We start from the raw sequence: 13,365 nt of genomic DNA, 5'->3' as shown, positions 1-13,365 counted from the left end.
ACGCCACACCGCAGACGACCGTGCCGCCGACGTCCTCCAGGCCCAGCTCGTGCGTTCCTCTCTTCTCCTTCTCTCTCTCCCCTTACCCCGTCCTGACTCGAGCTTGCTCCCTCTGGCAGCACTACCGCCTCGGCGAGTACGACGCGGCCCGCGACCTCTTTGACGACCTCGCCGCCACCGCAGAGCCCGTGCGTCCGCTTCCCCTCTCCCTCTCTCCCTCGCGCCCCGAGACTGACCCCCTCCCGCCCCTCGCCAGGACTCGCCCGAGCTCGCCGACCTGCACACCAACTCGGCGGCCGCGACCGCCCACCTCGACTTTGCCGCCTCGGTCCCGTCGGTCCTCGCGCACCTCGCAACGGCGCACCGCCTCGCGTCGACCGACGACCTCGAGGCGCGCCCGCTCGCCGACGTCCTCCCGACCGCCTCGACCTCGGCATCGACTGCGCCTCTCCGCTCGTCTGCCGCACCGGCACCCGTCGCCTCGACCTCGGGCACCACGGCGACGGCGACGGCGCCCACCCGCGCGCGCACGGCCAAGGGCAAGAACGCGCTCCCCTCGTCGTACGACGCGGCGCGCCCCGCTTCGGCGCTCGCGAGCGACCGGTGGGTGCCCAAGCGCGAGCGGCCGTCGATGCGCGACGCGCTCCTGCAGGCAAAGGAGCGCGCGAGGGGCAAGAAGCGCGAGCGGGTCGCGAGGGAGAGTGGGACGCAGGGGGACGCTGCGGCTGGGGCTGGGGCTGGGGCGGCGGGGCAGGGGCAGGGCAAGGCGGGTGGAGCTGGTGGCGGCGGAGGAGGAGGAGGAGGGAAGAAGAAGAAGGGGAGGAAGTGAGGGTCCGAGGCTGCAGTGCGACGAGCGAGTTTGCGGGCCCTTTGGCGAGACGCCTTTGCGAGAGAGACTTGCTGTGCTGCTTTGTGTGGTTGCAGAGCTGCAGCAGAGCGAGTACGAGACGAGCGAGGAGCGAGCCGCGGCCGCCTCCGGGGTGCCGGCGGTTCTCATCACCTCGTCGCTCTTGTGCCGTCCCCCCTGCCATGCTGCACCGGCTGCGGCGGGTACCGCGCCCGCCTCGACCACGGCCACGAGCCCCTGCGCACGCCTCGCCGTACTACAGCTCGGCGCCGCCGCTCCACGCCGAGTTCGAGCGGCACCCGGCCTTCCTCGACCTGTCGTCCGAACTCGACTCGGCAGGCCTGCCCGCGTTTGCTGCACACGGCGAGTCGTGCGTATCGGTCCTGCACGAGCCAAGAGACTTCTACCAGGCGCTGCTGGTGCGTCATCGGCTCCCTCTTCCTCTCTCTCTCGACACACCAGCTGACCCTCGTCCGTCGCCTGCAGCGCAAGATTGGGACGGCAAAGCGGCGCATCTTCATCGCGAGCCTCTATGTCGGCAAGGAGGAGACAGAACTTGTCCGTCTCTCTCTCCTGTCGCCGGCCGTCGCCCGACCGCTGACCCCCACACTCTCGGAACGCACCGCTCCGCAGGTCGGCGCGCTCCACGCAGCCCTGCGCGCCAACCCTACCCTGCGCCTCACCCTCGTCGTCGACTACCTGCGCTCGACGCGCGAGCACCCAGGCGCGTCGTCGGCCGCGCTCCTCGCGAGCCTCGCCGCCGCGTACCCGCACCAGGTCGACTTGCGCCTGTTCCACACGCCGGCGCTGTACGGCTGGCAGAAGCGGTGGGTCCCCAAACGGTTCAACGAGGGCTGGGGGCTCCAGCACATGAAGGTGTACGGCTTTGACGACGACGTCATCATGTCCGGGTCCGTCTCGCCCTTTCCTCCCTCTCCTCTCTTCACGGGCGTCGACTGACCGACTCTTGCGCCCGACCTACAGCGCCAACCTGTCGCACGACTACTTCACGAACCGCGCCGACCGCTACATCGCGTTCGAGGAGCACGCCCCGCTCGCCAACTTCTTCGACTCGCTCGTGTCGACCATCGGCTCGTACTCGTTCCGCGCGACCGCCTCGGACACGGTGTCGCCGACGCCGACGCCGACCATTGCGTGGCCGACGACCAACGCCGTGTCGGACGACCCGTTCGCGGCGCGACGGCCCGGCGCCGCCCTCGCCGACCTGCGCTCGCACGCGCACGACGCCCTGTCGACCCTCCTGCGCACGTGGCACGCCCTGTCGCCCTCGTCCCGCGCCGCGTCCCTCTCGCCCTCGCTCCTGTCGACCGAGCGCCCCTTTTCCCGCCGCACGCAGCGGCCGTCGGCGCCCGGCGCGGCGCACCTCCACCCGGCGTTCGACACGCTCCTGCGCCCGGTCCTCCAGATGGCGCCCTTTGCCGTCTCGCACGAGACGGACAAGGTCGTGCCCGGCGTGTTTCGCGCCGCCAACGCGCTCGCGACGGCGCCCGGCGGCCAAGGGACGACGCTCGACTGGACGAGCGGCTACTTTGGCCTGCGCGACGACTACCGCCGGCTCGCGATCGAGTGCGACGCGAGGGTCCGGATCGTCAGTGCGGCGCCCGAGGTGCGTCCCTCGCCCTCTCTCTCTTGTCCTGCGCCTGCGCCTGAGCCTGAGCCTGACTGACACGCGGGCTCGTGCGCTCGCAGGCCAACGGGTTCCACAACTCGCGCGGCGTGTCGCGCTTCATCCCGCCGGCGTACACCTACTTCTCGCAGCGCTTCTACGACCAGGTCGTCGAGTACACGCGGCGCAAGAGGCGCGACGAGCCGAGGGTCGAGATGAGCGAGTGGCGGCGGGACGGGTGGACTTACCACGCCAAGGGTGCGCTCCCTCTCTCTCTCTCTCTCTCTCTCTCTCTCTCTCTCTCTCGGTGACCGAAACCTGACGAGCACGCTCCTGATGCAGGCATCTGGCTCGCGCCCTCGGTCTCGAACCCGTTCTCGCCCGCGACGCCCACCTCGCTGTCGACGACCCTCCTCGGCTCGTCGCACGACGCCCAGACGCACGACCTCGCCCTGCGCCTGTCGCACCCTTCGCCGCCCTTTCTCTCGCTCGTCGGGAGCTCCAACTTTGGCGCGCGCTCGGCCACGAGGGACCTCGAGGCCGGCGTGCTCGTCACGACCCACAGCACAAAGCTGAGGTGGCAGCTCGAGGCCGAGGTGCGCCGCATCCGCGAGTGGTGCAAGGGCGGCGAGGTGACGCACGAGCTGTTTGAGCGCGACGACAGGAAGGTGCCCTGGTTGGTCAAGGTGGCGGCGACGAGGATAGAAGGCATGCTCTGAGCCCCTCGGGCCCCCTGCACTCGCACTTGTTATAGCATTCTCGCGCTCTCGTAGCTCTGCATCTCTCGCAAAGACACTGTTGTACTCGTCTTGGTCTCTTTGCGTCCGAGAGAGAGCGAGTGCATCGACAAAGCTGCTGCAGAACGAAGCTGGCCGGCGAAAAACGACCAAGTCCTCCTCTTCCTCCCTCTCCTCCCGCCGTTCCGCCGTCGTTCGTCACGAGAACTTCCAGCGGTTCGTGCACGCAAGGCAGGTGACAAAAGTCTGTTCGAACGGTGCCCGAGGACGTCGAGAGAGGTCAGTGGCTGTTCGGGACCGACGTGGCACAGAGAGAGAGGGCTCGACGCACCGTCATGGGCTCGTCGGCAGACCGGGTTTGCATCTGGACCGAAGAGAGAGTCAGTTGGGGCGTCTCGAGGGCGGCGGGAGTGCGAGGGAGGGCGGCGAGAGGGCGAGGCGGCGAGAGGGAGGGAGGGACGGGCGACGCCAACGCGGGCTCGGGCGAGGAGAGCGACGACGCACCTGGTAGTACATGCACCTGCGCTGCTTGCACTTGCCGCACTGGAACGCGTCCGTCTCGGCCTGCTGCGGCGCGGCCGCCTGCGCCTTGAACAGGTTCTCGGCGACGAGCTTGCGGTTCTCAGCCTTGCGCTCGTCAGACGCCATGTCCTGCGTGCGGCGGTCTCGGCTCAGTCCTCGTGCTCGTACTCGTGCTCGTGCTCGAGAGGGGCGAAGAGGAGGAGGACAGAGGGCGCACCTTGGGGTCCATGTCGTACAGGGCGACGATGCTGATCTCGCCGCTGACGACGTCCTCGCGCAGCGACGGGTTGTTGGCCGCCTTGAGGTTGAGGTAGAAGGACCGCATGCGGTTGCGGTACGTCGCCGTGCCGCCGGGCGGCGGGTTCTGGGTCCATACGTGCTTCTCGAGCGCGCGCGCGCGCTGAAAGATGAGCTCCGACGCTGTGGCACGGGGACGAGACAAGGCGTCAGGGCATGCGTGGGGGTCACGAGGGGCGAGAGGAGAGGAGAAGGAAGGGATAGAGGGAGGGAAGAGAGAGAGGGAGAGGAGGAACGAGGCGACGCACGGGCCCCCGAGTCCTGTGCGAGCGCATCGTAGATCAACTCGCAGCACTTTTCCCGCGTCTTGTCGCCCGTGTCGCCCTTGCTCCCGTCGTGGAACGCGACGCCGTCGCTCTTGTGCGTCCGCGGCGGCCCGCCCGACGACTGGCGCCGCACGGCGGGCGGCGGTGGCGGCGGTTGCGCGGTGGACGAGGCCGAGGGCGCGACGGGGTCGGGCCCGGGCGCGATCGTTGTCGTGGTCGTGATGACGGGCGCTGCTGGGGCGGCGGCGGCGGTGGTGGCGGACGAGGTGGAAGGGGCGGGCGAGGCTTTCGGGGCGGGAGAAGCGGGCGTGGCGGCGGGCGAAGGAGAGGGCGCAGTCGAGGTCGAGGTCGAGCCGGCGGCGGCGGTCGTAGCTGTCAAAGGGGTTGGGAAGCGTGAGCAAGGGAGGGCGCCTCGAGAGGGAGAGAGCGGAGCGTACTCTTCTTCGAGCCCGACTGGCCGACGTCGCCTTTCCACTTGCGGACGAGCTCCTTTGCGAGGTCGGCGACCTCCTTGACGTCGTTGTTGCGCAGCTTGTTGACGGTGACGCCGATCTTGGTTTCCTGTCGAGCGGGGCGAGGCGCACAGGGTGAGCCGGGGCGGGGCGGAGGGAGAGGGGGCCAAGAGGGAGAGAGGGGGACGGACCCGCAGGAGCTCGTCGGTGGCGACGACCTCGGCCTTGAGCTGCTTGAGGATCGAGACGGCCTCCTGTGCAGGACAAAGAGGGCGAGGTGAGCGAGGTGTGCGAGCTGGCGGGTCGGGGGTGCTCCACCTCGAAGGCGAGTCGGCGGCTGCCACCGGTCGTCGCGCGCTCGCGGGCTCGGTCGCTCGTGAGGAGGACGGCGATGACGTGGAGCTCGCTGGCGGCACTGTCGAGGGGCGGGGTGACGAGGACTGGGCGGCAACTGATGAGGACGAGAGACGACGAGGGGAGACGGACGTGGTGCTTTGCCTTGTCGCCGGTTGCGGCGATGAGCTGTTTGCGGAGGTGCTGGATGGCCTGGGTAGTGGCCATGCTCGTGTCGTGCTCGTGAGATGGAGCCAGAGGGTCGGGGCGAGGAGGAGGTGCTCGTCTCGCTCTTGCAACCACCTCGACTCGCACGCCTACACGCCGAGCAGAGCACGACTCGCCTCAAACCGTCGATCCCACCCCCCTCCTGCAACGACCGCCGGCCCTCCCCCGTCCGCGAGCCACCTCACTCGTCCTCGAGCCGGACACTCGTCCCTCTCTCGCCCGCCTCGGCTCCACCACCCCGCTCCGCCGCAGCCATGTTCTCCTGGCTCCGGCGTTCGGCACCGACAACCCACCTCGACCCCGTCGACGCGCCATCTCGCGCCTCGCCGCCTCTTCCTCCTCGCGACCCCTCCCCCTCGACCGACCTCGCCGCACCCTCTCCCCCACCTGCGTCCGCCCCTCGCTCGTCCTCTCCACCATCGAGCACGAGCGCGCCCGCCGCAGAAGACGCCCGCACCGCCCGCAACCGCAAAAAGCGCCAGCAGAAGAAGAAGTCGGCCCAGAGGCACAAGCGCCAGAGCACCACCGCGCCCGGCAGCGAGGCCGGTGACGGCGACGACGACGACGAGCGCGAGCCGGACGACGACGATGTCGGCGCACCGGCGCCAGAGGCCGACGACGACTTGAGCTACCTCGAGCGCATCGGCGGCCTCAAGCGCCAGCGCGAGGACAAGGCGCGCGAGCTCGCTGCCGCGGCAGCAGCGGCGGGAGGACGAGGTGGCGGTGCGGTACCAGGGGCGGCAGGAGCAAGTGCAGCGGGCGGCGCGGTGGGCTCGGTCGGGGCGTCGGCGGCGGGTGCGAGCGGCGCAGCACGAGCAGGCGCACCGCTGCACGACGCGTTCGCGCTGCCGGGCGAGGCGCCTCTCGACACGCGCGGCGTCACGGCGGGGCCGGAGCAGATCGAGGCGGCGCAGCTCGTCGGCGAAATGTTGCGCCAGGGCAAGATCCGGCCGGGCGCGACGGGCCCGCTCAACCGCATCAGCGGCTTGCCCGACGGCGCAGGCCAGGTCAACGGCCTCGACATCCCGTCGACGCACGAGTTGCGCAAGACGGCAAAGGAGAACGGCCTCGTGCCGTTCACCGACGACCGCGGCATGCTCCGGATTGGCGTCCGCGTCGCGCCCGACGTCGTCCTCATGCACCCCAAGGACGGCAAGGGCGAGCCCATCCTCTTGCGCATGTAGCATCCTGCATCGATGCCCTTTTCGCGGCCCGACCACTTGCGAGAGAGAAAGAGAGCCTCGCGAGGGCTCGAGCGAGCTTTTTGAGAAGGCCACCTTCGTCACGCTCAGTATCAGGCCCGCAGCGTCTCTCAAGTTCGCTCTCGAGCGCTCGACAAAGAGGGAAAGGCTCGGTGAAAGGACGGTCGCGATGCACAGACCGCTACAGCTTGAGCCCGACGCTGGTCGGCGTGCCCGCGCCCATGCCGTCGGCGTCGCCGCGCTTGCGCTTCTTGCCCTCGGCCTTCTTCTCCTTGCCGCCCTTGCCGAGCACCGTGACGCCCCTCGCACCAATGAGCTGCCGCTCGGCCGCCTCCTTCTCGCCCCGGACGCCCTTGCGCCGCTCCTGGCTCGCGAGGATGCGCTCGGCCCGCTCGGCCGTCTGCTTGCGGCCCTGGCGCTGCTTTTGCCGCAGCGCCTTCTTCTGCTGCGGCGTCAGGTCGGCCTTGTCGATCGCGAGCGCGCTGTCAGGGCCCGACGCCGTGTAGACCTCCTCGGGCGCGAGGAGCGTCGTCGTCGACTGCGACGTCGGGAGCGCCGACTCGAGCGAGACCGACGGCAGGTTCGACATGGTCGTGATGGTCGCCTTGGGCTGTGGGAGAGCGAGAGAGGGGAAAGGGAGGGGAGAGTGTCAGTGAGGAGGCCGGGCAAGAGAGAGAAAGGAAGAGGGGGACGCACCGCCTTGGGCGTGAAGTGGGCGTTGCTCAGAGCGTCGAGTCGGCTCGCGAGGTCCTCGAACAGGGCCTCGATGTCGTCGTGGCGCTTCTGGAGGTCGGCGTCGAGCTCGTGCGTCACCTCGCGGCCCTCCTCGCGCTCGCGCGAGTCGCGGAACTCGTCGGCGTACACCTCGGCGAGGCCCTTCTGCGACTTGGTGTCCTGCAGCTCGAGGTACCGGCTCGGGAGGAACTGGTTCGGGTCGACGGCGACGCGGCGCTCGACGTCGTCGAACTGGTTGTCGAGGATGCGCTTCTTGATCAGGTCCTCGAGCGACGCCGTCGTCTCCTCGGTGATGACGGGCGCGACCTTGCCCATGCGCTCAAACTCGAGGTCCTCCTCGAGGAGCGAGTTGATCGGCCGGTCCTTGGTGCGCGCCTCGCCCTTGGTCGCCCACTCCTTGGGTCCGACGTTCTCCTGCTCGAGCGTCGCGATCTGCGACGAGAGTTGGAGCAGGCGCCGCTCGTGCCGCGACAGGTTCTTGTCTGTGACGAGAGAGAGAGGGTCAGGGTACGGTCGCGAAAAGGAGCCGGCGAGAGAGAGAGAGGGGGGGGGACGCACGCTTGTCCTCCTCCTCGTCCTCCTCGTCGCCGAACAGGTCGCTGCTGAACCGCTCGATCGCCTTCTGGTCGCCGGCGAGCTCGTCCTCGTCGTCCTCGACGCTGCCCTCCTCCTCCTCCTCCTCCTCTCCATCGACGTCCATCTCCTCGTCGCCCTCGAGCCCCTCCATCTCCTCGTCCTCGTCCTCTTCCTCGTCCGACCCTCCCTCGCCCATCTCCTCCTCGTCATCGCTGCCCGCGACGAGGTCCTCGAGGCGCTCGATGCCCTCGGCATCCTCGTCGTCGTCCTCGTCGCCGGCGGCTGCCGCCGCGCGCTTCTTGCCCGCGAGTCTGTGCGGGATCTCCTTGACCTTGACGGCGTCGTTAAAGCGCACGCCGCGCTTCTTCTTGGGCGGCTCGCCGTCGTCGTCGACGAGGTCGTCGGCGTCGTCGGCGGCGGCGGGCGCGGCGGCGGGCTTGTTGCCCTTGCCCTCGCCGGTCGCCTTGCCCTTGCCCTTGGGCGGCGGCTTGCGCCCTCGCCCGCCGGACGGCGCGTCGAAGAAGTCGCGGAACATGACGCCCGCCGCGTCGAGATCGCCCTCCTCCTCCTCGTCGTCGCTGTCGCCGTTTCCACCGCCCATGCCGCCGACGGGCGCGAACAGGTCGATGCCGCCCTCGCCGCTCTCGTCGTCGAGGTCGTCGAGGTCGTCGTCGTCGTCCGACAGGGCCTCGCCGCGCAGGCGCTTGGCCATCTGGTACTCGCCCTCGTCGGCGTCGCGGTGGAAGTCGGCGAGCGAGAAGAACTGATCGTCGACGGCGGAAGGAGGACCCGACGGCGTGCTGCGGGAGTGGTGCGAGAGGTCAGTGACCGGTGACAGGGGCGGGCGAGAACGGAAGAGCGAGAAAAGAGGGACGCACCGACGAGCTGCCCGACCCTTGGACCCGGACTCGCCGTCAAAGTTGTCGAGCGTGAGCGTGCTCGCCGGTTCGGCGTCGGCGTCGGCGTCGACGGCCGCCGCCTTGCCCTTCTTGGCGCCCTTGGCCTTCTTGGTCGGCGCAGGTGCGGGCGCCGGCTCCTCCTCCTCCTCCTCCTCGAGCTCGAGGTCCTCGTCCTCGCCCGTGTCGACGAACGACAGGTCCTCGCTGTCGAGGCCCTCCTCCTTGCCCTCACCGAGACGGCGGTAGTACTCCTCGGCCGCCACCTGCGGCAGGTCCTCGCCGTCGTCGTCGAGGTCCTCGCCCTCGGTCGACTTGTCGTCGTCCTCGCCCTCTCCTCCTCGCGCGCCGTACCGCTCGTCCTCGTCGTCCTCGCCCTCGTCAAAGTCGAACTCGTCGTCCTCGTCCTCGTCGCCCTGTCCGAACATCTCCCCCATGAGGCCGTCGACGGTGCGGCCGCGCAGCTCCATCTGCTCCCACACCATCTCGGCGTCCATGCCCTCGGTCGTCAACTCGGGGATGGGCGTCGGCGCGAGCACGAACGGCTCTTCGTCGTCGTCGTTGTCGTCGAGCGAGGCGGCGGCGGCGGCTGCCGAGCGCGAACGGGTGGAAGGGCCGGCAGAGGGGGCGAGCTGGTCGAGGAGGGTGCCGAGGTGAGGGAAGGCGGTCGACTCGGAGGCGAGGGCTGCATCGACAACGAGAGAGCTGTCAGTAACGTTCCAGCCCCGAACCGTCGTCAGGGCGGAGCCTGTCGCCTAACCGACGAGGCAGTGCAGGGCGGCGAGTGCGGACCCCGAGTGAGGGAGGAGAGAGGTGCTCACCGAGGTCGAACGAGCGCTTGAGGACCGACCGAGCACGCTCGGCGAGCTCGTCGCTGCCCTTGCCGCGCACGAGGAGGTGCGCGTTGTCGGCGATGCTCTGCGCGAGCGCGAGGAGCTCGTTGTCGTCGGCGTCGCCGGTGGTCGCGGGTGTGGGCTGCTGCTGCTGCTGCTGCTTGGTCGGCGAGCTCTGCTTGTGCTTGGGCGAGGCCATGGCGGGCTGCTGGGCGGGCGACGAGGCGGCCTTGGGCGATGAGGCGGAAGGCGACGAAGTGGCACGCTGCTTGCCCTTGCCCTTCTTCGAGGGCGACGGGCTCTTGGGCGAGCCGGTAGTGATGCCTGGCATGGCCTGCTGGGCTGCTCAGTGCGGGCGAGCTGCGCTGAGCGGTGGTCGGCGAGAGGTCCTCGCTCACGAGCTTGCTTCTCCCCGCGAAGAGGCGAGAACTCCGAGACTCGCTCTCTACATCGCGCAGAGCGACAGCGCCAACAGACTATGCAATGCCACACCCAAACCCAAGAGTCGTACAGCCAAAGGGAGAGAAAAGGACGACGTTGGGAACCCGCTCCTCCTCGACGCAGCGCTCGACGCTCAGTGATGCCGCCTCGGCGCGCCCGCTCCGCCCAGCCTCGGCTCGTCGAGGTCGACATCGTCGTCGTCGTCGTCGTCGCCAAGCCCAAACACCTTCTCCTCCTCGTCTCGCCGCCCGAGCGCGCCCCTCGAACCGGTTCTCCTCCCGTCGACGTCGCCCTCCTCCTCGGTCGTCTCGTCGCGGTAGCCCGGCGCACCGCCTCCTCTCCGGCTCATGAGCTCGTCGAGCTCGTGCGGGTCCTCGTCGCCGCCTTCGCCGACGCCCACGCCGTCGCGCACCCCGCCGCGCTCGCCCCTCGCCGACGCCCTGCTGCCCACCCGCTCGTGCTTGCCCGCTCTCGCGCCGCCGCCGCCGCCGCCCATGCCGAGCGCCGACGACCCGATCGCGGCCCACCCGTCGCCGCCCGCGACGCGCGCGAGCCTGCTCCCGCCGGCGCCGTTGCGCACGCGGCGTCGCACGCACAGGAAGAGGGCGAACGCGGCGCCCATGAGGGCGACGAGGACGAGTGCGCTCGACGCGTTGACGAGTCCTTCGAGCGCTGCGTCGCTGCTGCCCGACAGGAGGCCGCCGGTGCTCTTGCCGCCGCCGCTCGACGACGACGAGCCGTCCTCGGCGCCGGCGGCGGGGAGCGCGTCGAGCTCGCTGCCCGAGGCGTACGTCTCGCCGTCGCTGAGCGCGGTCCCATTCGGGTGCGTCGAGCCGAGGACGGCCGGGATCTCGTTGCCGATGCGGGACGGGACCTGGGCGGCGGGGCCGGCCGCCGAGAGGAGCGAGACGCCGACGAAGCGCAGGAGCATGTCGTGTGCCGCGACGGGCTGGTCGTACGGGACCTGTGCGGGCGTAGCGAGAGTCAGTGAGGGTATTTTAAAGAGGAGGAGGAGAGCGAGAGAGAGAGATGCGAGGGGCGCACCATGTGCGACGCGTCGTTGATCTTGACGTAGGTCAGGTTCCTCGCCGTCGTCCAGGTGCCAGCTTGCCGTCCATCGACGTGCCACTCTTCCTGCGTCGCGTTCTGCAGCGTGCGACGAGAGCGAGGGTCAGTGAGGGACGCCTCGAGGCGCCGAGGACGAGGGACGACGAGGACGCACGCCGAACCCAGTCTCGCCGTTCCACTCGAGGTTGTCGATCATGCGCTCGATGCCGACGTGGTTCTGTGTGAGAAGTACGCGTCAAGCCGCCTTCGGGCCTGAGTAGGCGAGAGCCGAGCGGACGACCGCCGCCCGGACCTCCCCGACCGACCGAGAGAGCAAGCCCGACTCACGCAGATCAGGTCCTCGGCGCCGGCAAACATGAGCACGGGCACCTGCTCGAGGAGGCCGGGCAGGAGCCTGACGGCGGGGCGGCTCCTCGGCGTGTAGAACTGGGCGCCGACCTGGCCGTCGCACTCGAGCCAGGGCCCGCTCTTGCGCGTCGCGTGGAAGGCCGACTTGACGTCCTGGCGCTGTGTGACGGGGCGACGAGGATCAGTAGGTGGGAGGGAGGAGAGAGGAGGGAAACGGCCGACGCACAGAGAGGTACGGGTGCATGTCGACGAGGTCGGGCGGCCAGTTCATGCCGCACGCCGGGTGCGTGTCGGTGAGGCGCACGTCGTAGTTGTTGACGCACATGCTCTGGCCGTTGACGCTGCGAGCGCGAGCGCGAGGGTGGCGGGTAGGCGACAGGGAGGTCCACGAGGGCGGGAGCGAGCGGCGACGGGCAAGGGCGCGAGGAGTGGAGCCGGCGGGTGAGGGTGAAAAGGTCGAAGTGGGAGAAGATAGAAGACATCGGTCAGTGACTATGCCCGTCGAGGCAAAGAGACAGGGGAAGGAGGAGAGCGAGGAAGGCGACGCACTTCTGGATCGTCGAGTCGGTGATGGCGCCCAAGATCCTCTCGCACACGCCCTCGTGAATGCGCTCGACCTTCTGGCGCTTCAAGTGCTGCTCGCACTCGTCGACGGCCTTGCGCACGGCCGTCTCGGCCGCCGAGCCCTTCTTGACGATGCCCGACTGGAGCGCGAAGTCGAGGTAGGCCGGGTACTGGTTCGCCGGGTCGATCCACCCGTTGCCGATGAGGAGGCCCTTGAGGTTGGTCGGCACGCGCTTGGACGACAGGATGGCGTCGGCAATGTAGGGGATGTACTGCCCGGCGTACGACTCGCCGGCGAGGTAGGTCTGCGCGAGGCGAGCGAGATCAGCCGCCGTCGTCCTTCGTGGACGAACGAGAGAGAGAGAGGTAGGACGCACGTCGTGGTTGACGAACTCGGGGAAGACCTTGTAGAAGTTGGCGAGGAACTCGATCATGTGCGCACCGACCTGCGCCGGGTTAGAGTCGCAAGGTTAGCGACGGCGTCGCTGAGGAGACGCCGGTTCGAGAGGAAGAGTGGGCGCACCTCCTTGAGCTCGTGGACGTACGATCCGGTCGCCATGTAGGCGTAACCCGTCCCGACAGGCTGATCAACTGTACCAGATCGCGCAAGAGGGACCCGTCAGGCTCGCTACGACGCGTGACTCGACGGGAACAGGCAAGGGGAGGCGACGACGCACTGAAGATGACGTTGGCGTACTCGTTCCAGGCGCCTTCTGCCTCGACGAGCTTGCCGTCGCCGTTGGGCACGAGGCGGAACGGGCCGACCTCCATGAGGCCGCCGTCGAACGATGAGCAGCCGGGCCCGCCGTTGAACCTGTCGGCGGGTGGAGAGAGTGAGTCGGTCGTGCAGGCCGCAATAGACTGGGACAAAGAGAGAGCGGCCGGGAGAGAGAGAGAGAGGGAGGCGGACCAGAGGAGGGTGCGCTCCGTGTCGGCAATGTGCTTGTTGCGGACCATGAAGAAGAAGAGGTGGGCGTCCGAGTGCGTGTCCTTGACGCCGAGTTTGGGCGGGGCCGAGGGGATGTGGCCGCCGTACATTGTGACCTGGACGTCGTCTGGCTGGCCCGGGAGCGAGGGGATGAAGAAGTTGGCGGCGCTCATGTCTGCGGGCGGGAAGGAGAGGGGCTGTCAGCTCTCTTTAGGTGGGTGAGAAGGCAGGGAGAGGTGAACGGACCGTCGTCGGGGTTGTTCTGGCGAGTTGCGACCTTGCGAGCGTGTTCGAGGAGATGAGACGGGTCCGAGGGCGGTGTGGCGCGTCTGCGAGGGTGCGGGCGTGTTGGGGCCTCGAGGCGGGTGCGGAGTGGTCCTGCGACCATGTCGACAGTTGCAGGCGGGTAGCAGGGAGCGACAGCGAGCGGAGCGGAGGCGAGGTCGAGGTGGGGAGGCGAGGCGA

At 69.2% G+C, this 13,365-nt stretch overlaps 5 protein-coding genes across 5 annotated transcripts; 2 read left to right on the top strand and 3 right to left on the bottom strand.

Moving 5' to 3' along the window:
• Window positions 1-1,029: 1,029 nt before the first annotated feature.
• On the top strand, window positions 1,030-3,283 carry RHOBADRAFT_32558 (uncharacterized protein; the record flags this gene model as incomplete). Its single annotated transcript, XM_018413042.1, has 7 exons — window positions 1,030-1,266; window positions 1,334-1,405; window positions 1,481-1,758; window positions 1,832-2,474; window positions 2,558-2,732; window positions 2,817-2,836; window positions 2,912-3,283. The coding sequence occupies 7 exons, from the start codon at window positions 1,030-1,032 to the stop codon at window positions 3,191-3,193; spliced, it is 1,707 nt and encodes a 568-aa protein (XP_018274016.1). The 3' UTR covers window positions 3,194-3,283.
• Window positions 3,269-5,309, bottom strand: RHOBADRAFT_50489 (uncharacterized protein; the record flags this gene model as incomplete). The annotated part of the gene is made up of 8 exons (XM_018415345.1): window positions 3,269-3,457; window positions 3,543-3,575; window positions 3,716-3,862; window positions 3,951-4,153; window positions 4,279-4,668; window positions 4,734-4,857; window positions 4,940-5,002; window positions 5,067-5,309. The coding sequence occupies 8 exons, from the start codon at window positions 5,307-5,309 to the stop codon at window positions 3,410-3,412; spliced, it is 1,251 nt and encodes a 416-aa protein (XP_018274015.1). The 3' UTR covers window positions 3,269-3,409.
• A 254-nt stretch (window positions 5,310-5,563) lies between these two features.
• RHOBADRAFT_50488 (uncharacterized protein) lies at window positions 5,564-6,523 on the top strand (the record flags this gene model as incomplete). The annotated part of the gene is made up of 1 exon (XM_018415344.1): window positions 5,564-6,523. One exon carries the CDS (start codon window positions 5,564-5,566, stop codon window positions 6,491-6,493), a length of 930 nt encoding a protein of 309 aa, XP_018274014.1. The 3' UTR covers window positions 6,494-6,523.
• A 130-nt stretch (window positions 6,524-6,653) lies between these two features.
• Window positions 6,654-9,882, bottom strand: RHOBADRAFT_50487 (uncharacterized protein; the record flags this gene model as incomplete). Its single annotated transcript, XM_018415343.1, has 5 exons — window positions 6,654-7,121; window positions 7,208-7,728; window positions 7,805-8,622; window positions 8,701-9,403; window positions 9,540-9,882. The coding sequence occupies 5 exons, from the start codon at window positions 9,880-9,882 to the stop codon at window positions 6,693-6,695; spliced, it is 2,814 nt and encodes a 937-aa protein (XP_018274013.1). The 3' UTR covers window positions 6,654-6,692.
• Window positions 9,883-10,013: 131 nt separating this feature from the next.
• Window positions 10,014-13,288, bottom strand: RHOBADRAFT_50486 (uncharacterized protein; the record flags this gene model as incomplete). Its single annotated transcript, XM_018415342.1, has 11 exons — window positions 10,014-10,956; window positions 11,037-11,138; window positions 11,215-11,277; window positions 11,388-11,567; window positions 11,635-11,749; window positions 11,958-12,277; window positions 12,350-12,418; window positions 12,496-12,563; window positions 12,650-12,786; window positions 12,883-13,075; window positions 13,147-13,288. The coding sequence occupies 11 exons, from the start codon at window positions 13,286-13,288 to the stop codon at window positions 10,126-10,128; spliced, it is 2,220 nt and encodes a 739-aa protein (XP_018274012.1). The 3' UTR covers window positions 10,014-10,125.
• Between the last annotated feature and the right edge of the window lie 77 nt (window positions 13,289-13,365).

Source organism: Rhodotorula graminis, assembly GCF_001329695.1.
Source record: "Rhodotorula graminis WP1 unplaced genomic scaffold RHOBAscaffold_1, whole genome shotgun sequence".
In the NCBI taxonomy this organism is placed as follows: Eukaryota; Fungi; Basidiomycota; class Microbotryomycetes; order Sporidiobolales; family Sporidiobolaceae; genus Rhodotorula; species Rhodotorula graminis.
The sequence above is the reverse complement of the archived record's forward strand: the minus strand, read 5'-3'. Positions and strand labels throughout refer to the sequence as shown.